The 23825-nt window shown below is 40.4% G+C and overlaps 3 protein-coding genes across 3 annotated transcripts; 2 read left to right on the plus strand and 1 right to left on the minus strand.

Moving 5' to 3' along the window:
• Positions 1 to 345: 345 nt before the first annotated feature.
• Positions 346 to 4504, minus strand: LOC308136152 (cytochrome P450 2F2-like; the record flags this gene model as incomplete). The annotated part of the gene is made up of 11 exons (XM_080504383.1): positions 346 to 533; positions 616 to 757; positions 857 to 958; positions 1138 to 1223; positions 2064 to 2199; positions 2326 to 2430; positions 2516 to 2584; positions 2906 to 3066; positions 3177 to 3329; positions 3677 to 3839; positions 4343 to 4504. 11 exons carry the CDS (start codon positions 4502 to 4504, stop codon positions 346 to 348), a joined length of 1467 nt encoding a protein of 488 aa, XP_080360509.1.
• A 4435-nt stretch (positions 4505 to 8939) lies between these two features.
• On the plus strand, positions 8940 to 15731 carry LOC308136437 (protein-glutamine gamma-glutamyltransferase 2-like; the record flags this gene model as incomplete). Its single annotated transcript, XM_080504774.1, has 15 exons — positions 8940 to 8955; positions 9361 to 9531; positions 10573 to 10803; positions 11312 to 11430; positions 11843 to 11971; positions 12335 to 12512; positions 13082 to 13223; positions 13309 to 13412; positions 13635 to 13777; positions 13863 to 13962; positions 14205 to 14347; positions 14433 to 14562; positions 14688 to 14848; positions 15239 to 15375; positions 15518 to 15731. 15 exons carry the CDS (start codon positions 8940 to 8942, stop codon positions 15705 to 15707), a joined length of 2094 nt encoding a protein of 697 aa, XP_080360900.1. The 3' UTR covers positions 15708 to 15731.
• Positions 15732 to 16995: 1264 nt separating this feature from the next.
• Positions 16996 to 21828, plus strand: pllp (plasmolipin; the record flags this gene model as incomplete). The annotated part of the gene is made up of 4 exons (XM_080504775.1): positions 16996 to 17148; positions 19401 to 19574; positions 20573 to 20689; positions 21721 to 21828. The coding sequence occupies 4 exons, from the start codon at positions 16996 to 16998 to the stop codon at positions 21826 to 21828; spliced, it is 552 nt and encodes a 183-aa protein (XP_080360901.1).
• Positions 21829 to 23825: the final 1997 nt, after the last annotated feature.

A 23825-nucleotide genomic window follows, 5' to 3' on the forward strand; every position in this document is an offset into this window, starting at 1 on the left:
GACCTTCTTGCTGTGAGGCGAGAGCTCCAACTTCTGCCCCAGATTATATAGGTTTTTCCTGATACCTTGACAGTTCAGCTCCTCGTCAATAATATACAAGTGCGTCAAGTTAATAACCACCGTCCTTATTACACCAAGAAATTGTTAAATTACAGAGTCTCGTTGATGCACAATTGATATCAGAGTAAGCTTATGAACATGTTCTGTGACACATGAAGTCTGTTGCTGTTTCTGAGACGGGTATTCGGCCCATCACCGAGGACCTCAGCGAACTCTTCAGAGGGAAAGTGACGCTTTCAAAGTGTAGAGACACAGTCTGAGTTGATCTGTGTTTTTCAGACCGCCTCACTGTGTTGACCTGAGCTGCACATTCATGTGATACGGTTTGGGAGTCAAAGTGACTCCGTAGACGGGAGTGAAGTCCGGCTCTCCTGCGTCTTCGGGCCACATGAACTTAAACTTCCTGAGCAGAGTCACCAGGATGAGGAAGAGCTCCATGCGAGCCAGGCCCTCTCCGACACACACCCGAGGACCTGGGGACACACGCAGTAAGTCAAACACGAGGCTCAGACTGTCTGTGCATGCCACTCTGGATGTGCTCTGATGTGGTCCTACCTGCAGAGAACGGCATGAAGGCCTCCGGTTTAAAAAACTCCCCCTGCTCATTGAGGAAATTTTCAGGGTTGAATTCATGAGGGAACTTCCACTGTCCCTCCTCGTTCAGCACTGAGGTCAAGTTCTCGATGACCATCATACCCTGAAGAGAAAATGAACCAAACAAAACAACAATGAGAAATGTTGGTCTTCACCTTCCAGCCTCAGATGTTAAAACGTATTGAGCCAGTTTCCTGCTTACTTTGGGAATTGAATAGCCCATGAGCTCTGTGTCTTTGGTTGTGCAGTGGACGACACTCAGCGGGACCGTGTTAGCGACTCTCTGCACTTCATGGATCGCAGCCTGGGTGAAGAGAGTTTGCACGTGTTTGTTCTGTTTTTATGTGATGATCTGTGATCAGGGCCCCAGATATAATGAATTTTCAAGTTTGCTGTCAGACAGGTTAAAAAAAAACCTTGCTGAGCAGACCAGTAACACAACAAATAGTTGTTGTTTTTTTAATTTGTGATGCAGGTAAGTACCTGCATGTACGGCATGTTATGCCTGTCCTCAAAACAGACTTGATCCTTTCCTTCCAGCACCCGGTCGATCTCTTGCTGACATCTTTCTGTGAGGGCGAGATAACATTTCAGAATGCACAGTGTCGGTGATTAATATTTTATATGTACAACACCAGAACTCGAGATAATATTTAGTTGTTTGTCGTTTGTTATAAACACACAAGAAGAATTGATTTAGTTAAATGACTGAATACTCCATATAAATGAGGCACATTTTGAGTATATTAAAAATCATTCTGCATGCTTGTGGTGTAAACTGAATATTATTCAAGAATGTCAAAAGTGTTTTGTGTGTGTGTGTGTGTGTGTGGGGGGGGGGGGGGGGGGGTCAAGACATGTTCAGTCTATACACTATGCACCTTGAATTGTATTATTGCTATACAAATAAAGCCGCCTTGCCTACTTTAGTAATGCTTTCTCGATGCTTAAAAATCCAAGTCATTCTCACTATTGTGGATGTTATTAAAGCCTTGCTATCTTCAGGTCTGTATCCCCGAGGGCATGTTTTTTTAATTGTTTCGCGTGTTGCCTGTGTATTTTTCCTTTGTGATGGCTGGCATCTAGGCTTGAGCCTCCTCCACATATGCTTAAAGTAACAAACCTCTTGTAAAGCGAATTAAAACTCTGCATTTTGAGTAGTGTTAATATCTGCTGAACATTATTAAGATGCAATGTAGTTTTCCTTCAGGTGGTCAACAATTTCACAGTCTCCTCACGTATTGATGTATATTCCTACATTTTTAACAACAAACACACTAATAAAGGATCTTTAAGTGCACTGCTATGTTGGTGTATTTCATACTAATAAAAAGTATTTTTCAAGTAACATCAAACATTACATCAAGCAGCACTAATATCAAAAGCTAAGTCTACATATCCAGGCGTACCTTGTACGTGGGGGAAGTGCATCAGGTAAAAGAAGCCAGTAAGCAGAGTGTTGGAGGTCGTGTCAGTCCCGGCAAAATGAATATCGAGAGAGTACATGATGAGCTGATCTTCTGATAATGAAGACTCGTTTCCTTTCTGAAAAGAGAAGCACATTCATACCTGCATCTTATGGATTAACAGTGTGAACACGTTTAGGTTGGGATGGATTATGGGTTATTTAAACTCAGTTTGCCGCGCCATCTCTTTTCACACTGAACGTACCTTATCCAGTTCGTCCAGGTAACAGTCGAGAAAGTCTCGTGGCTCTCCGGGGACTCTTGTGTTTTTGTGCTCGGTTAACAACTCAATTGCAAGACCCTGAACAATCTGAAAAAAAAAAATCATTTGTTTTATTCTTGACTGCTGTCAAACTAGATTTATGTATTGATGTTTTATTTTTTTTTAACATTACCTTAGCATTCTGAAAGGCCTTTCTGAAGGGCAGTGGAAGGTTACGGATCATAGGAAATGAGTCATACAGCTGTGAAAAAGGGTTGTTAAACGTAATGTCACAGTCCAGAACTGGCCTGGCAGAAGAGTCCATTGAGCTACAAGGTAAGACATCAAATAGAGAGTTCTCAAGTGAAAACGTAAATCCTTCTTAAAACTGCTCCCAAGGTGGAACTTCCTGAACATGCTCCTACTATTTCTATGTAAACGTAGGAAAATGCAATTTTTCTGAAATACGTAGTAAATAGTTCTCTTACCCTGAATACACTAAAGAGTTCTAAAACAAATAGGCAAAACAATGTTGTTGTGTAAATGGGGTTTGGCAGAGATCGCTTCATGAATGGGAACTCACCATTGACCACGGTCCACTGGATAATTTGGCGTTCTCAGTAAAGCACTGAACTATCACTTTGATGAAATTGGCGTCGTAATCGTAGCGTGTACCGAACAGAACCTGGCAGATGATGTTGGAGGCGGCGTTGTGAAACATAACCTGGGGACTGAAGGGCTCACCTGTAAACGGCGCAATGTCGACTCAGTTATGACACAGTATTGAACAACAGAGAAAAAATATTGGACATATTAACATAAACTCAAATGCAGTTTCATGGAGGTTGGCTTACCGATGCTCTGCTCCAGTGTTTTCACAACATATTTTATCTCTCCGTGAATCCGGTCCTCCATTGAGTTCTTACCCATCCCAAAGTTTCTCAGGGTCATCAGAGCAAAGCGGCGGTGCTCCTTCCAGCTGGGGCCATAATCAGCCAAAATCACTCCTGCAATGTTTAAAGCAAAAGAGAGACACTTCTTTAATGTGAGCACATATTTCTATACCCTGGGGGGAGAAGTGTCCAAACTCTACCTGCAGGCCGACTGTGACCCCAAGTAAAAAAAAAAACATGTGATAAGGGCTCTCATCAACCTTTTACACCTTCAACAAATTCACAAATAGAAATACATCTTTTCATGAAGTTATTTAGTTTCTCGGTCCAGTTAAAGTCACTATACTGACTCAGATGTCTACTGCTGTTGCATTGTGACAATGTCAGCAACATGAAGACTATATATTCTCCTGGGTTACACGGGAATATGGAGGGTCTTCGTCTGATGAAGGGAGCTGTACCTTTCCTCTCGGAGACGTCATTCACAAGTAGGTCTTGGGGTCGTCCAGCGAAGTCGGGGCCCTTGACCACCATGGCTTCTTTTATAGCCTTCACTCCATTGAGGAATACAGCTGGCCTCGGGCCGATGTACAGACTGTAGATGTTTCCATACGACTTCCTCAGCTGGGCATGGACAAGAAAAGTGTTTTACTCAACTCTCGCATGAAGCCACATTTTGTTTTAAAACAGAAAAATATCCCAGATTGAAGTAAATTGTCCAGAAATGAACATAAAGTAACAATAAGAATTACATTTTTCAAAAACAGAGTAATTTCAAAGTGACTCAAAAATATTTAAGTCATTCTTTCCAATAACTTTGCTGTTTATGAGAAACATTTGATTGAAAATTAGTTAATTAGACTTAAATTCTATTTGTTTGACCTTGTGTAAACCTCATGATTCAAACCTTGAGCTTATCGACAGTAAAAGTGAAAGATGTGGAGCCAAGGACAGGCCACACAGGTTGACCATAGTCCATGTATACAGGCAAAACGTCCACAACATGTTATGCAATCACACAGATTGCATAACATGAAAAAGATGCAACAAAAAAAAAGTGTCTGACATTCATGAATGAAAGAAAATAAGCATTTACAGCATCAGAATCTATGAGAGTACTTTCTCACCTTCTCAAAGTCTGCCAGAGGATTGTCAAGGCTCAGGCTCAGAAGGTTTCCCAGTATAGGCAGCGCAAAAGGCCCCGGGGGAAAGTTCTTGGGCCTCCGAGGTATGAGTTGAAGCACAATAAAACAAACGCAGACCAAAATCAGCACAGCTGAGACGAACATGGTTGAAAGGACTGGGCTAAATTAAAGAGGCTCTCTTGCTCTAAGAGGCTAGCTCAGACGAGTTCAGCTCCAAGCACTGCCTCTACCCTTTGTGTACTTTGGATCCTTAGGGGTAAAAGTGAGGCACAACCTAGAACGGAAGTGGGTGTATGGTTACAGATAAAGTAAGAGCTGCTTTTGAAAACTGACAATGGTGGTTTCTTGGATGCTGTCCAGAGGATTTCCCTGTAAAAAAAAATTTTTTTAATAAAAACAACTCAGGGAGACAGAATACACAGGAATCAGACCGAGAACAATTTGAAAACATGTAAGACAATTTTATTACATTATTCTTGAAAGAAGAGACAAATAGGCTGAATTGTTTTGGGAAAGGTCTGCCTTCTTGCACTGCAGTGTTGACACAGGTCACACAGGAAAACTCAAGACTGCAAAATCCCACATCATTTTGTGGAAACTTGCCAGCTGTGAGCAATTATGACAGCACCTGCAATGTATTTGTTTGGCCACCAGAAGTGCTCAAGGGTACAATTTATCTTGTTTCCCCTTTAGTCTGTGAACTTTGTAGTGAGTCAGTTCAGGTCGTCAGGATTATTACACTGATGTAGAAGTGTGCCTCCGCTAAAGATCCTTTTGACAAGTTATTCTGATCATAATATGAGCTATCAAGTTTGTGTTCCAGCTACATGATTTATGTCTTTGAAAATGTAAATATATCATAATGAGCTATGATCTGTAAGTTGTAAAGCACACAATGAAGTTGTTATATTCAAATTTCAGGTTTGTCTGTTCATGTAAATTATTAATGATATATCAATACTTGATGACCTAAATCCTATAAATTTACTGATCCGGCCCATCTGAGATGAAATTGTTCTCCATGTGTTTCTCTGTAGTAAAATGTGTTCCATCCCTGAGTTCAGGGCTTTTTAGCTCAGCCTCTACTGGGTGTGTCAGTCTTTCTGAATTCACAGAGTGAGTGCATCTAACAGGTGTTACACTCGGAGAGACACAAGGTTTGTCATAATCAGAGCATCACAGATTTAATTAACAAAATTAAGTGACTCAGTTCTATATTTACTCAGTTTAGTAAAACTTGTTTTTTTTCCTGTGCTTCCCCAGTGTAACCACTGAAAAAGTAGACTCTTCATGTCTCAATATAGCTCATTTGTTTTTGAAATACATTTCTAGAATAATTATTAGGGTTTAGATGACTAGTGGTACCGTAATCGTCGACAACGTCGTGTTCTCACCCGATTAGTCAACTATTTTTGTCGACTAGTCGGGTAATTTAACTAACCTGATTTTTGTACAATTTAAGGTCAAGTAATTTCCCTATTAACTATTCAGCTGATGTATGTTCATGACTTCCATATTTATTTCACCAAGAGAAATTAATGTATGAATTTCAATCAAAGGACTAATTTACAATTTATGCCTGCTGACTGTAACTAAACTGATTTACGATGCTTCCTGAATTGATAATGGGTACTTTTGTTTTCAAGAATCACAAATCTCCAAGACTCTCTTGTAATTTTCTTCTTTTTTTTTTGTACCTTAAATAAAGTCTTGTTTGCGCTTTACTGCGTAGGAAGAAAAAAAAAAACCAAAAAACATAGTGGTGGTGTGAAAGCCTACCAGACAGTGGATGTGTCACTGTCCTGGCACTTTAGTGCGATCAGGGTGCAGAGGTCAGCCGGTGACCTTGTTTTCCAGAGCGTGACTGTACCTTCATTCCTCAGGTCGACGTCACACAGATACAAACAGTGTTTTTCCAGTCAGCACAATTGCTGACTGGAAAAACCCTCACCTCGCGTGCACATATTCACCCTGTAAACGGTTTTGTTGGTCTTTTATCAAATGTTTGATTTCATATATGGAGGTGACTGGAATGACAGCAGGGAACCAGTCAGGCCTTAAAACGGTTGTAACCTGTAACTCTGTCCATGTCAGACTGAAGTCAAGAAATGTTATTTATTTATTTTTTATTTATGTATTTATTTATCTATTTATCTATTTATCTATTTATCTATTTATTCATTTATTCATTTATTTATTTATGTTATGAAGTCAAAAATATAATTTTGGCCATATCTGTGACTCCGTTTACTTCCTGGCAGTTCGCTCTAATCTTTCTGGACAATAAATAAATAACTCATGCAAACCGATCTTTGGCTGATTTGAATTTGTCGTTTTGAAAATGAATTTTTACTCGATTCTTGTTATTTCATTTTCCTCCGGGATTTCCAAGACATGTAAATAAAATAAAAAAGTGCAAATTATGGGGGTGACGTGAGTCTGTCATTTCCAGCAAACTTTATGACACCAGGTGTTCTACTGAGTTTTGTATGACTATCAACTTCTGCCTCCGCCTTCCAGGGTATTCATGCATGATCATCCGTGCTCTTAAAAGATTCCTGATAAACAGAAAAACCCGTCATTATCTCAATCTGTGGTGTTGTCCATTTGATTTCCAACTAACTGATGTAACGCCAACAGATGTATATGAGTCATCGTTAAAAAGATCCACATATCGCTGACAGCTCAGCTAGTGTGTAACACCAACACCCAAACAAAACCATTGTTTAATTATCAGGAAGTAGTAAGTGGATTCCCTACTTTTCACATCAGTTACAAGTTGCAGTATTATTATTAATTTATTAATTACTAAAACTGCTGATTTTCAATGATTGCCAGTCGTTGAAATATTTACTTTACTGCGACCTTGCATCTCTTTCATCTCTTTTCTTTGGGGTGAACATTATTCTGGGATACTCTCTAGAATACACATCCTCTCAGTTGCTCTAAAATGAAGACAAATGCACTGGATTAAAGTTATTCTACAAACACATGTTTTTTTATAATCTGATCCTTACAGCGGGTCCATTTGTGTTTTTTTCTTCACTAGTACTTGTTTGGTTATGGTAAGAAACATTTCCTTTGTTTAGATTCAGCATCTATAATCTCAAAAACCTCAACATTAAGTATTTTAAAGAAAATTAAAGCTATATGAGTGGATAACCTCACCTTATTAGTGATGCTGAGTTTTCTGTGAGCATCTGAACCCACAATGTTTTTTACTGTCGTTTAAAAAACAAACACCTCACTAAAATACTTTCAACAGCACTACATATATACTCCACGACATTGGATTTCATCCTTACAGGGTAGTTCATGGATAATTTCAGCAGTGTCTTTTGCAGTGTTTCATTTGTGATTTACCTGATCACGTCTAATTTGTAGAGAAAGAGTGGAAGTGTTCTCTACCTGTAGACAAATCTGAGCTGTGAGTGGAAAAAAGACAACAGATAAAGAAGACACTTCTTCTTTCTGAGTTGTCTTTTGTGAATGGACCACACTGCAAATAGCCACCAGGGGGCAATATAGACATTCTGGGTTGAATAGTTGATGGCACCCATATGCGTGCACTTATTTTTACATTAGTGCACCCATATGCGTGCACTTATTTTTACATTAGTGCTTTTCCTGTCTGCCTGTCTGCCTGTCTGTTTAGTTTTGACAATACAAAAATAATTTGGCATAATGCTGAATGTCTTATCCGTCAATTAATCCTCTATACAGAAAGTCCATCAAAGGACAAATACAGTGAGACAGACAGTCATACACGCTCACAATCACACTTACAGGCCATTTAAAGTCACCGCTAAGTTTCAGACGCCTGTTATTGGATTGTGGGAGGAAATTGCAGTACCTGGAGGGAAAAACCTCACAGGGAGAACATGCAAACTTCACACAGAAAAGCTCCTGAACCTGACTGAATGACTCATTTCGTGCATAGAATACTCCAGTTAAGGTACTTTATGAAAGCGTTTGCTCGATAAACATTAAATCAAATTGTTGACTCAGATATATCAATTGATCTCCCTTTCTCCCTCCCCTTGCTGTGTTGGGATGGTCAAACTTCTCAGTCAAATATTTCTTAGGTATTACGGGAGTTTCAGAAGTTCTGCGGGTAATTCACTGGAAGAGTGCTGACGCAGCGCCGTCTGTCGCAACCTCCAATACTCGCTGTCTATTACTCATGTACCTGAATTGGCTGCATCCACCCTTCGACATGCACCACCTCAGAGAACCCTGTGTTTACACAGTGTCAACTCACCAACACAGTGCACGTGCACACGCACACACACACACACACACACACACACACACACACACACACACACACGCACACACACACGCACACGCACACGCACACACACGCACACAAATACAAATACTCCCACAGTGGACTGTAGGCTTTTTGGTAAGTGATGTCAGAGGTCATGAAAGGTGGTGAGAGTGAGTGTTTGGGGTGAGTGTGTGTGTCAGTGAGATGGGAGGGCTTGTCTTGCACAGTATAAATACACAACTGTGATGGTCACAGAGCATGAGACGAGTGTGAGGACACTTTATCAGACAAGACGAAAGATCCGCAATGGAGTACCACAACGGTGAGTGACAATTTTATCTTTATCTCTGTTATTACTGTCTGCCGCTGTAATGCGTTTGTGGGACACCATGATAGAGGAGGAATGATTTAACATGTAGGTGCGATATGACCCATCCTAATTCCTGCAGCAAAATGCAGCCAGCGTTTCAGCAGAACCCTTTCAAATGGGGCTAGGAAGCACGTCGTTAATTGTAATTTAAAAGAATGATGTTGTTTATGTTTGAGGTCAATGAATAGATATAGAGATGTGGTTAGTACACACAGTTTACCTCGGTCTAACATTTTCCTCAGCAGATCATCATGATCTCTAAGTTTCTTTCCTCACCGTCGATTTTATATTCCAAATACTCACTCCAGGCTTCATGGAGACTGACCGGTCAACTTCGCTTCTCTTTTCTCTCTTTAGGTTCGATCAACAATGCAGATTTAAGAACCCGGGAAAACAATCTTGCCCACCACACCGGGGAAATTGATCGGGAGCGCTTGATCGTCCGCAGAGGTCAGCCCTTCACCATAAGCCTGCAGGGCTCTGGCACCGGGCGCCCGGGACCCCACCTGGAAGTGGTCCTGCACCTGGGTGAGTGCTCTAATCCAGACTGGGTTTCTTTCCAAAGATGGGTGTTTGAGTCTGAACCCGGAGAAACACTTTATGAGTTATCATCAAGTTTTCAAGACAGCCTCCACTCCACCCTACTTGTTATTGTATGCCTCAGTGAAAAGTGATTCACAAGTCACTGTTTCTAAAGAATTTCTCGTACTTACTTGAACTAAAGAGTACCGGTAACTGATTTACTGGAACAGATAAACATTTTGTGTATTTATTTCAATGCCACAGCTTTGTATAATGGAATCATACATTTTTAGCATCTTATCAAATTTTGTTGCCATATTTCGGCAACAAGCTTTGCTCAAACTAATAGTAATAAGGGTTAGGGTTAGGGTTACTTTTTAAATCACCGCTCAAAACTATTTTATTCTATAAAGCTTTTGGGGATCTGTATTATCGGTTATATTTATGTTCATTCCATTGTTTATTGTGTCTCTTTACGGGATGGATTGATCTATGTTTGTTTTTTTAAATGTAAAGTAACTCCCAATCAACTTTTTTACACTGAATTCTATTAATGTTGTGAAAAACTTTATGTTACAAACAAAGATAGATAGCTATTGTCATCATCATTATTGTTTTGCTTTATTATTGTCATCTTTGCAGCTGCACTTGATGTTATTGCTGTTGTTATAAATGTTGTTGTAGTGTGCATTTATTGCACGCTGTTATTATTAGTGTCATTGTTGTTGCTATTGATGTTGTTTTTGGTTTTATCTTGTTGAAAGTTCTAAACATAGCGTCAATGGTTGTATGTTATTAGTCCAAAGCCTGGAAAACTAAGCTTGCATCATTTAGGCTGCTGCCTCCAATTAAGACTCTAATATCACCACTGTGGGCCTTTAAACCTACGAAGGTCCCAAAACCCCGAATGCTACCTGGACACCGAACACTGACCGCCCGCTGTCCAGCAGAGTGGCAAATAAAGATATTTCCTTCCTGCCAAGACTTTCACATCAGGCTTTTTTTTGCAGTTGACTGAGTTTTGCAGTTTTATTCATGTTTCTGCAGGTAAGAGCTATGAGATGGTGATCAAGGTTCAGAAGGAGCGTGGGGTTGGAAAGAGCTGGTGGTTCACCCAGCAGCCGGTTCATGGCGAAATTCTGCTGACCCTGCATAGTCCAGCCGACGCCATCATTGGCCACTACCGCCTGGCGGTGCTCATGGTGTCACCGGATGGACGCATTATACAGAAGTTGGACAAGATCCAGTTCCACCTGCTCTTCAACCCCTGGTGTAAAGGTAAAAGATCACCTGAGCACACTTTTGTCATTTTCTTTACCGGACTTTGTTACTATTTCACACTGCTTTGTATTATTATTGCATTGTTATGAGCTCAATGTTTATAGTCTGACATGTGCATTCATTTATTTGTGAAGAAGAGACAAAATGAAAACCTTTGTTGGTGAGTTTATTCATTAGGAATAATTGAATTTCAACTTGGTGAACATGAAACAAATAATCGCCTGTAGTCATGTCTTCTTTTTCCACGGCTTTACCACTTCACTAGTAGTAAATCCATGAGACACACTTGGTGTCTCTACATCATTACAAACAACAGGCCATCCAATTCCCAACCTCTACCAACAAGAAAAACACCGACACATGAAGTCACAACTTTGAGATCCACGGCTGATAGTATTGTTGTTTGCATCACGTTCTTTCAAACACCAAAAACCTTCAATGGTGACAAACAGATATTCAGGTTGGGTTTTTTTTGTTTGTTTTTTTTCCTCATTTGTTTAACTAGACGATGTGGTGCATCTCCCTGACGAGGGTTTGCTTCAGGAGTACATCATGAATGAAAGTGGAGTGATATACAGCGGAAATTCAGATAATATCAGAGGCAGATCCTGGAATTATGGACAGGTAATGCGCACGCACACGCACACACACACACACACACATGCACGCACGGTCTCTCTCAGGCCAATGAGTGGCTGGTGTGAATTGTCGCAGCACAGTGACGGCGCAGATTCAACTGAATAACGAAAGCTGTTTGTTGGCTGAAGGAAACTTCTGGACGAGATGTGTGAGAATGTACTCAGACCACACAAACAAGGGCTTGTCCAGCATGCTGGGCGAGGAAAGAGGAACATTAAACACACAGGAAAGAGGCTGACAGACAGGAGGTGCTGGAACAGACAGACACACACACCCACACACACAGAAACACACACACATGCTTGAGTTGGTCAGAAACACTTTGGGAAGTTTTTCTCTACCCACACAACTAAAACTGAATTATTGTAATTTGTTATTGTTACTTTCCCTCCCTCAGTTTGAAGACTATGTAATGGACATCTGTTTTGAAGTCCTGGACAACTCCAAAGATGCCTTGACAAACCCAAAGAGGGATCTTGAGCAGCGATCTGACCCCGTCTATGTCGGCAGGATGATCAGTGCAATGGTGATGATTTTATTACAATATACATTAAATGAAAATTTACCATATTTTCCAGACTTAAGTAGAAGTGACATTTTTCCACTAAAAATGCATCATAAAGAGGAAAAATCCTGTGTAAATTGCACTAGTGTATAAGCCAGATTTAGGCCCTGACGTAATAAACATCTGGTTGATTTGTTCCTCCAGCCAGATCTTGTCTATACATGATTTGAATATAAGAATATTTCAGGTTTGGTATATTGGTCAAGTTGGAATAAATGCAAGAACTGTGCAAAGTGCTTTAATATCTAAATTAAAGGAAACACAGAGAGGTGCTCGTATATCTTTAATTAAGTAGTTATTCATTGATTTTCTCCACTTATTCAGATCAACGCCAATGGTGACAAAGGTGTCTTGGAGGGGCGCTGGACAGAGCCGTACACTGCCGGGGTGCCACCGACTCGGTGGACAGGCAGTGTGCCAATCCTCCGACAGTGGAGCCAGGCCGGGGCCAGGGCGGTCAAATATGGCCAGTGCTGGGTGTTTGCTGGTGTTGCATGCACAGGTGAGACTTTGCACAAAGGTCGCTGCAGGACTATCCCAGGATAGCTGAACCCCCACACGAATCCAAATCAAGAATTCAGGGCCAACAGTCAACCTAATCAAACAAGCCCTTCTATAGTAACTACTCAACCACACTGGGATTCCTCACCTCATGTCTTCTGCAACAATGAGGAAACTAAAGCGAGTATCAAACCAAGAAATAGCCCACAATTGGATATTACAGATCAACTTCACCCTCTCGTCTACCATTATCACCTCTGCAACTCCAATTCACTTTGTGCCACTACGTCATACGGACATTGGATGGAGACAAAACCGTGGTCCGTGGATTTGTGCTTTAGAACTACTGCTCTTGCAAGTGTCTTCACCTCATTCACCTGAGCTGCAAAAATCAGCATTAGACGACTGCAGGTGTAGTCAATGCCTGGAGTTAGCATAAGTATGACTTCAACTAAAGATCCTCAAAGTAAATTATCAGCCACAAGCTTTTCTTTCATCACGAGAAAAGTGAGGTTGTCAGGAGGCTTAGCGAATCAAATTGTGCTAATCTGATATGTGTTGTCTTCATAGTGCTGCGCTGCCTCGGTTTGCCAACACGCCTCATTACGAACTTCGCTTCGGCTCATGATGTTGATGGAAACCTTTCCATAGACTTTCTGATGAATGAAAAACTGGAGAGTTTGGAAGGCAGTGGAAAGCAAGACAGCAGCTGGTAGGATGTCATGCATCGAACTTCTTGTTTGCCAGACAACTTCGTTTTTGTTACTATGCAACGTAACATCGTCTCCGGGTTTTAGGAACTTCCACTGTTGGGTTGAGTCCTGGATGAGGAGAGATGATCTCCCAAATGGAAATGATGGATGGCAGGTTTTGGATCCAACTCCTCAAGAACTGAGTGATGGTACAATTCTGATTTTCAGTTGTTTGTTTGTTTTTTCGTTTTTTTAATTCAGAATTGTATTTTAATCGGATGGCTGTTGTCTATTGGGAGCAACTGTGACTCAGCTGGTAGAATTTTGATTACTTCCAAGTTAATATCGGACTGCCAGTCTTGAGTCAAAACCTGGGCTGTGTTTCCCGTTGATGAGATCAAACATAACAGATCAATATTTGCTCTCTCCAGGGGCCTACTGTTGCGGTCCATGTCCAGTTGTCGCAATCAAAGAGGGGAACCTGGGATTGAAGTATGATGCTCCGTTTGTATTCGCTGAGGTGAACGCAGACATTGTTCACTGGATCGTTCATCCAAACGGCCAACGTCAAAAGGTGACATCTTTTGTTACAATTCCGCATTTCTCTACTAAAAGATACAAGGAATTAATTAGTGGGTCCTCTGTGGCTATTATTCCAGATCAAAGTGAACGAGAGCGGAGTGGGGAAGAACATCAGCACCAAAAGTGCTTATGGCGACTACCGGGAAGACGTCACTCTGCACTACAAATATCCAGAAGGTTAGCAGGAAAACCATATATGAAGCAAAGACATGGACCTGAGAATGCATTTATTATTTATTATGCAAATTATCAGCCACACTAAGTAAATGATTATATTTGTTCCAATTTATAAAATTCAGAAGCTTTGAAAGAACAATCTGTCTGAATGCATAGAAGTGATTGTAAATAACATTGTCTAATAATTTGGGCAAGAGGAAATATGCACATGAAGAAGAGGTCAAACCAGATCTCCTCCACAGGCTCCAAGAAAGAAAGGGAAGTGTACGAGAAGGCAGGACGTCGACTCACACTGCCGAGTAACAGTGCTGAACCAGCAAAACTAGAGATGTCGATCAAACATGCCAAACCTGTGTTTGGGACGGACTTTGATGTGATTGTCAGGGTACGAAGTAAAATATTAAATGTTGTTACTGTGGTGAAATCTGTGAATTGTTTTGTTCAACTTGAACTATCCCTTGGCTTTACAGGTGAAGAATGAAGGGGCTTCAGATGCCCGTGCTCAGCTGACCCTGCTGATCGCAGCTGTGACCTACAACTCTCTCCACCGGGGGGCGTGCCAGAGTCAGAGGATCACTGTGACTGTGCCAGCCCACAAAGGTCAGACCAGTCACTCAAAAAAAGTCCACTATGGATCCAAGCACAAGTTTTACAATTTAATATAGAATCTTACCCAGCATTTTACATCCTGTACTGATCATTTGTGTTTCTCTGCGTGTCTTCAGTTCATCAAGAGGTTCTGCGCATGCACTACAAGGACTATGCCAAGTGTGTCTCTGAGCATCGTTTGATCAGGGTGAAAGCACTACTCGAAGCCCCGAGGGAAAACGAACCCATCATGGCTGTGGCCGACATCCCACTGAGCGTGCCTGAGCTCCAATTGCAGGTGAGTGAATGAAAGTCGATGCAGGAGCACAGCAAGGGTTTTCTGGTTTTCACTTATACCTACTATCAAGGAACACAAAGTGTGTGAGTGCATGTGTGTGTGACCTTTTGCTGCTCTACTCTAGTGACCTTGTCACACAGTCAGTTCTTTTTATATGACGTTACTGAGCGCTTCCCCTTTCGACCATATGACTCACTGATGATTGTCGTTCTGAGGAAGCTAGTCCTGGGAGTCACTGCAATGAGCTGCAGAAAGTGTGTTATTACAAAATTGACTATGGTTGATGGGAAGGATTCCTGCCAAATCAAGTGACAATAAAGGAGTAAAAAGGATTAAATGCAAGGCCATGTAGAGCATATCCCACCATGAAGCTGTCTCTTCTGTCCCCAGGTTGATGGGCGGCCTGTTGCTGGGCGGCCAGTGACGGTCCACATCTCCTTCATCAACCCTCTCCCGGTGTCGCTGAGGGGCGGAGTGTTCACCGTGGAAGGGGCCGGCCTGCTGCCCGCCACTAAGGTCTACGCTGAGTAAGTAATCAGTCCAGAGGAATGAAGTGAAATGAGGAAGAAAACTCATGTCATGACACTTGAATGGATCACAATGTGACAAACTGCAGATGAAACATTTCAGTTCATGTCAATTTGACCTAAAGCATATCTTCTTTTTCAGCGGCGACATTTCTCCAGGAGAGACGGTGTCTGTGGGTTTGTCTTTCACACCGATGAGGACCGGTGTGAGGAGCCTGCTGGTGGACTTTGACTCGGACCGGCTGAAGGACGTGAAGGGATTTGCCAAATTGGTTGTCCGGAAGAAATTCAATGACCTGATCCCTCTGTTCTCAGGGTTTTCTTTAAACTGAAATCATCACTCCTGAAATTGGGACTTAATGGGACAGAATTCTTTACTAAAAAGTGATTGTTTAAAGCCACTATCTGCCCACATTAAACATTTTGGATGTATCATGCCTGGCATATAAAAATGTACGAACAAAAATACAGCAGGTTATGGTTTGGTAATTTATAAACACAAACTCTTCATTGTTCAATTCTCCTCTGCAGTTACAATTTCTGTTTTTTATTATCTGACAAATAATTCAAATTAAACGAAATCAAAGCAGAAGTGTTCATGTATAAAAAGATTCAGTGTATGTTTTCTTGTTGTTTTGCACTCTTTGTAATAAGCATTTCAGAATATGACTAAAATTTATATTATATTTAATTTCTTTTTATATGATCATGGTGTGTGAAAAGATGTAAAGTGTGATTTTTTTTAATTATTGATTTGTTCTGATAATTAACTGGCATTGATGTCTGAACCTCTGGGTATCCAGTTGAAATGGAGTAAAAGTGAATTACCTTGTGATTTTATTTGCAAATATACATATGTATATCTGTTGCCAACTTGTTACATGAACAAATTGTTGTAATTCATTTTCCTGAAAATGTTAAGGTTGATGAAATTAAAGTCCCAATTAAATGGAAAAGTAACTGTTTATAGTTTCTGTCTGATGTTGTTGTGGTCTGCAGTCATCTCTTGATAATACTTTTGCATTTGTGTGCAGGTGAGGACTTAAATCTGATCACATTGACGTGTGTGTCTGCGTGCGTGCATGCGTGTCTTCTCAAATACATTAATGAGTTACCATGGCGAGTTGGTGAGAGCCAAATGGGAGGTGCTAGATGTGTGTGTGTGTGTGTGTGTGTGTGTGTGTGTGTGTGTGTGTGTGTGTGTGTGTGTGTGTGTGTGTGTGTGTGTGTGTGTGTGTGTGTGTGTGTGTGTGTGTGTGTGTGTGTGTGTGTGTGTGTGTGTGGAGAGAGAGAGGGAGAGAGAGAGAGACAGAGGCTAAAGTGTACAGATTCTATAACTACCACCATTAGACAGCCTGATCACTGAAGCTGGGCGTCTCACTTTGATTCCTTTAACTTGAAGCCATTTAGACTTTTCTTTTGTTGACATAACCCAATTTTTTTAAAATATCTTAAATCGTGTTTTGTTTTGGAGGGTTTTTTTCTTGTAGGTTACTCCCAGTCAATGCAGGCATTTTATTGACAGACTGAAAACTTCCAGTGATAGGATTTATTCTGAAGACCTAATCAGAGTGTGCAGGAGTTGAAGCTTTTCGGCTTCTGCTGTTTCTGAAACACTTCATGGGAGACTTCCCACCGAGGGTTACCACAGAGACCGGTGGCCCCTACCACGACAACACCCAGCCAAGAAACGGGAGACACACTGCCAACGGGGCCACGATGAACTTGTCCTTCATCCGAAGCATCCCAGGCATCCTCATGGTGGCTGAAATGGTATGTAACGGTCCCAGGGTCCCACATGTAGTCTTTAAACCCCTTCTTTATTTGCTTCTTCTTTGAGTACTTCCCATTAAATGTATCTGTTTTCACCAAGAAAACAACATTTTAACAATAACTTTTCATTAAAAACAAAAAAACACCTATTTAAACAGGTTCTGACGCATAAACAAATTGAGTGATCTTTAGCAGTTTTCCGACATAAGTATCATAAGACTACTTATATTTTCTCCCAACTGTCACTCATGCTGGAAACCAACATTGATTGTATATTGATGAATTCACATGCGGTTGATATGCTGCATTATATTCTCTGTACCTTTAATATCACTAAATACAAATTAAAAAAAATCTTTATCTTATATTGCATAGTTACTGTAGTGAAAATGGCTTAAATAGCTTTTATGGGGTTTTTTTTTCACTTTATTAAATGTTTACATTGAAACTAATGCGATGGTGTAATGGTTCGTACTGCAGCCTCACGCAACCATGTGGAGTTTAATTGTAATTTTTTTTGTGACTTCAGCTTATTTTCACAATCCACTAACATGCTTTTTAGGTTAATTATTGACTCTAAATTAGCTCTAGATGTGAGTGATTGATATATCCGGGGTGTATCTTGCCCTTCGCCCTGGTGGCAGGTAAAGTAATTATCATCGCCTGGATAAATGGCTATATGCCTTGTTTTGGGGGGCAATTTATGAATAATGCTTGTTTTCGAACAAGCTGGCATGTATGTTAAATATAAATGTTAAATATAAACCTTCTCCATCCCACGCAGGAAGGACGAAAGAGATTAGAGTTTCTGTTTATGTTCATTTGTGAGGTAAAATTTGAGATTTTCAAGAGTCAGCGGAGCAGAAATGAAAGGAGGGCAGAGGCTTGCCTTGAGCCATAAATCACAGCCTACGGAGGTGTATTTATTTGCTGTCGTCCCTGTTCAAACATGTGAACGCGACGCCCAGTGAGAGGTGCAGGAGACCTTTGCCCTGCTGAGGCCTTGTTACTACACCTGCTGTCACACCCTTCTGACCATCCTTACTCCAAATCCACGAAGAAACCGAGAGCTTAACCTTCATGGACAGATTTACTGCTGTTAATGTTCACTTTTAAACAACAGGACGTTTGAACATTCGGCCCCTCGTTTCACCTTTAAATGAGATTTTATTGTGTTGTAAAATGCGGATATAGTATGAGGTGTGACAGGCAGCAATCATGCCAGCATTAAATACAGTTTTTTTTCCATTTTAATTAAGTTAAGAAATACATCTTTTTTCTTTTTAAAGTTCAGCATTGTTTAACCTTAACTTTTCAATTCACGAACAAAAGGTCAACAACAATGTAGTCCCAGTAAGACTAAACATAAGCACCAAAAGTGTGAGTGTTTTGCAGCTTCATTCAGTACTCAATGTAGTACCAATGACACCATTAAACCATTGGACAGACACAGTAGATTTACACTGCTGCAGTGTATGAACAGGTAGATAGTATATTTGTCAAAAGACGAATATTGCGGACATTGACTCACCTTTGCAAACAGAAGATAGCAAATTAAAAGTCTTTCACTCTTGATCAGTAGAAACCAAGTTAGAATTTGAAATGTTTTGTTTTGGGCTTTAATACATGCATTAGTTTTTTTTTTTTTTGGGGGGGGGGGGGGGGGGTGGTGCAAAAGGATTGCATTGATTCCTTATTTAGGCTTGGAAAAAAATCTATAGTTTTAAAGGGAGATTAAATTGAAACTAGTTTCAACCAGTTTGAAAGTTTAATGTAACACATTTTGAACTTAATCAATAATTTCATTTGGTTTAAAAACAAAAAATCCTTTTGTGAAAGAATTGTGTGTGTTGTGCTCAAAGAATTTCAGTTATAACGAGGCTATTTTGAGTATTAAAATACCACTTTATCTAAAAAGATGGTGTGGTGAGTCAGTGAGGCAAATGACTAATTATCCCAAGGGGGCGACATGAAATTAGTTCTATCTCTTATCAAAGAGCATCATATTACATGTTTTTGAAAAACTGCTGCTTCTCCTCTGCATCAGATATGTTGATTTGCATGTTTTGTAATCAACATACATTATACATTCAAATGATAAGGTAAGCTCACACATTAATTACATTCAATGAATATAAGTGCAGAATTCAAAGAAAACCTGCATCGCCTACGTCATGTGCAGTACTTTCTTGTGATTCGTATGTTCTTCTTTAGCCCCTCACGGGCCTCTCTCTCATCTCTCACCTTTGTAGGTGCTGGGATTACTCCACTGGACGCTGATCGTCAGCGCGCCCATCCTGGGGATACCAGCATACGGCTGGGTGTTGTTTGTGGCCATCACACTGTGGATCCTCACCATCGCCCTCTTCTTTGTGATCTTGTTCGACGGACATCGATATCTGAGCTGCGTCCCCTGGACGATGACGGTAAGGTGGACTGACAGGATGAGAATCAGCCTTTTTCTCAATTTCAGAAATAAACAACTGGAATAAAGCAGAACTTTTTTGTTGTTGCTTTTTTTTGGTGTTTTTTTTCCTTAAAAGTATGCAAAGTTCGGACATCAGGTGCACTTTGGATACGCATTGTAGTTTATGAACCTTGAAATTGCTGAAAACCTGGTTTGAAGTAATTATTTTGGGATCCAACAATCAGAGTCCAAACGATGAGCCGGTCATACATTAAAAGATATTCATCATCTCCATCACTTAAGGGTGAAGTCGGATCAAGAACTTGCATTTAGGGTTAAAATAACAATTTTTAATTCTTATTTAGTATACTGAAATGCTGAATAACCCTCAAACAGATAATGGTGAGATGTAATACTTCTGCTGTCTCTTAAAGACAAGATGTCAAAATACTAGTCCATTACAAGATTGTTGACTGTTGAAAAGAAGGCACCATCATCTAACAACACTTGGATGAGATAGAACCTGAGGAAATCAGATGACGTTGTAATGAGACTTGTTCTCTTGCTGCAAGTTATTATTAAATGACCTTTTTCTTAATCTTTTTATTTCTTCTGTTTTATTTGTTTGATTTCTCTGAACGTTGTCTCCTCCTGAGTTTGACTAGGAATTTTCAAAAGGTCTCAGACAGAAATCATACGATGGATGCTTAAGCAGCAATACAAATACAGAAGTCATAAAACCAGCTGCTGGATGAAGTGGCATCATATGTAAACTTTTAAACTTCTGGTCAAACTTTCTCATCAAGTTATTCCAGTCTCACGAGAACATCCAGCTTCTTACTCTTTTCATTCGCTCGGGGGCGTTTGCAATGTTAGTCTAGCATATGAATTTGCATTATTGAAACTTGAATGTGAACAGTGACAACAAAGACTAATAAATGTTCCAAAATGGTGAAGAAACAATAGAGCGAGTGTGGGCAGACCAAACATGGCTAATGTTTCTTCCCTCCTCTTCAGGTGATGGTGTATCACGTCGCCGCCGCGGTCCTGTATCTCACGGCCTTTGCGGTCAACGCAGCATACGTGGAGGTCTTCTACATCTTCAGTTTCTACGGACAACTGGCAGCCGCTGCTGTAAGACGCCACCTTGACATCACACGCAGCTACCGTCCAGTGCCAGAAACGCCCAGAATGGGCTGCCTGATAGAAACCACTCGTTCTTTCTCAGAGTGATCACTGTTTGACTTGGTGTGTCTCTGATGGCATGTTTGCTTTTCAGACGGTGGCAGGTACACACACTTTAAACACACTTGGAGAATGGCAAGACTAAATAGACAACGAGCCACGCGTTCTTATAAAATGAGGATCTTGAATAGTTGGGTATTGACACAATTTTCAGTGCAACATCACGATCACTTGAAATGATTTTTTTTTTGCATATGTCTCATCACTGCAACTCTTAAACTGTGGTATCCAGGCGATTCAAAAAATAGAGCTTTGCATCAATATCGTCAAGGTATCCCAGGGGGAGTCACATATTTCATAATCGGTGTTTTTACAGATTTTAGTGCAGAACTTCAGCTTTCCTTTGAGAATATTGCTTTATGGGCCAACACTGTCTGAACAAACTGACTGACTGAAATGTCACAGGATGCTGAGTTTCATCCCTGATGATGCTCCGCCAGGCTCCTACTTCATGCTGAAAGTCTCCGATTGAGTGACGAGCGGAGCCAAACGTTTGTCAGTATCCAAATATCTATTGACCAACTGACTTTGTACCAAAGCTACCACATTAAAATATGACAATGAAACAGTGACGACTGCATGCACCTAAAACACACACTTTTAGAAACAGGGGGATTTTGTGCACCAGATTGGAAATCTAAGCTGCACTGAACATCTCCAGTTTTCTTGACAATACCCACCGCAGGCTAAAGTCCACCCTGGTTTACAGATACTGCAACAATCAGTACGATTCCACTACACACCTACAAGTTCACTTACCCATTATGTTCTCATGCCCGAAAGACACACCAGTTCAAATAGGTCAATGGTTTGCCTGAGGTCATTCTCCATTCCTACTCGTTGCATGACAACCACCTGAACTATTATCTTTTGGGTGTCACTCACTATTTCTCTGGGGTTTTGTTTTTTTGTCCTTACAGTTCTTTGGTGTTCTGGTGTGGGCGGCGTACTGTGCCAGCACTGTCTTCTCCTTTTTGGACTGGAAAGGAGACCAAGGAAACGCTGCAACCAACACAGTGCCAACCTAAGACTCTCATCATAAGGCACAAAAAAAAAAAGAGGAAATCTGTATTTGGTGGATGATTTTATTCATTTATACTCCTTGGCAATAAATCTTCGACCATTGGAAAGATTGTTTATTTTCCTTTTATATTGTGCCACACTCATTCATTTGTCGGATGGAGCAGCAGAGCTGACTCTGTGGGTTACACCATCATAGATTTGAAGCCAATAAGACTCATTGGCAATTGAGCAGATCCCTTGTTTACCAAACCGAAGTCCCAGCAGTGTGTCGAAGAACCACGAACAGCCGCAGGAGCCTGGCACCTCCTCCTGTTCACACGCTGCCGTGGCTGATGGCATCCCAGTGTGTATCCAGCATAGATTCAGGAGACACTTTCTCATAAATTCACCCCGTGGCGAAAGAGCGATGCCTGTTTGGAGGAGATTGCTCCCAGATTGCCACTTTTCCAAAGAGGAATTAACAGCAACACCAGAATTGACATTGGAGGAGAAATTGACCAAATCTTAAATAAGCGAAACCTACAAACTCGGCTCTGCGACTCGTCCCACAAATGCATGTTCCTTTTTGAACATGCGGGTAACAGAGTCTAAAACTATGTTTTTCCACTGAATACAAGTTTTATTGTTTTGCTTTTTTTTTTTTTTTTTTGTGCTTACTTCAAAAGAACGTGTCTGTTTTTATTTTTGAATTGATGTTGAAGTTGAATGTAAAGCCAGGTTAAAATACTGTTTTGGAAATAAATGGTCATCTTTTTCATTTCATTTCGTCTCACTATTCCAGTTCCTTCAGACGAGGACAGTTTGCAATATATATGTTGTATCAGACGCAGCAAAATGTTATGTTTTTTCATCTGCTGTCAATCCGTGTGCCAGTGGTGACAATAATCCAGATAAAAATGAAACACATTACGGACGACACGGGTCAAATCCACTGAACAATGAATCAGAACCACGTCACAGAGCCTTAATGAGAGCAAACTTGTCTCAATCTGATTCAGAATTTCAATGAGGCTACTTCTTTGTGGGGATTTCAGTACATTCAATACAAATGTTGTGAATTGTAGTAACCTTTGTTTGTGTTCTGTTTTCCTGACCTGTGTCAACACCGACTCCATTGAAGTGAATTCTGTGTTACCTTGGTCCTGGCGAGTACTGTATATATTAGAATAGTTTCGCATCGGACAATATATACATTAAATCAGTTTTGCATTCTGTTGTGTCAACTTAGTCTGTACATGGGCTCTGTTTTGCTTTCCTTAAATGGAAGCTACATGCGTTAAGATCCGGACCCCTGTATAAAACGAGACGAGATCCTACACTCAGTAGAGAAAGCCAGGTTGAAGTTCATCTGTTATTTTGATGCCATTCAAATATACATTAAATATTTGTATGCAAGCAAGAAGGCATCATAAAGTTCCTTTTTTCCATTCTCTTCTCACCTAATTCACCTCACCATCAACATGGCTGCCCTTATGTTTCAATGTATTTCATTTATATATAATTTATTTTATTGTGGTTTTTTTCCCCATTAAGCTTTAAGATTTATTCCAATTTTGATATTCAACTTTGACGTCATATCAATCCCAGATACGAACCTCATCTCTCGCATGAAATTTTATTCTTGAAATGTTGTCTCTACTCTGAAAATCTTTATTTTATTCCTCTGTATTTTTTCATCGTTCTCAAAATTGTATCCACTTTACTTTCAACTTCATTCTCAAGATTTCATTTTCACTCATACATTTAATATGTCCACATGTTTTCCGTATAGTAGCACTAAAAGGAGGCTGTAAATTTCTGCTGCCGCTTCCTGGAACTTAATTCACCTTTTTAAAGTCAGACCTATTAGTATGAAAGACACAGGGTCATCCAGCTACTCCAGCAGACTGCACCACTCATTCTTTTTTTTTTTTTTAACCTCTCCAAAATATTCCAATTACCCTACACTATATGCAATGAAAGTTTTATGATGTACCTATAAAAATAAGCCACCGAATCTCAT

This window comes from Blennius ocellaris (genome assembly GCF_963422515.1).
Source record: "Blennius ocellaris genome assembly, chromosome: 11".
NCBI classification, from domain to species: domain Eukaryota; kingdom Metazoa; phylum Chordata; class Actinopteri; order Blenniiformes; family Blenniidae; genus Blennius; species Blennius ocellaris.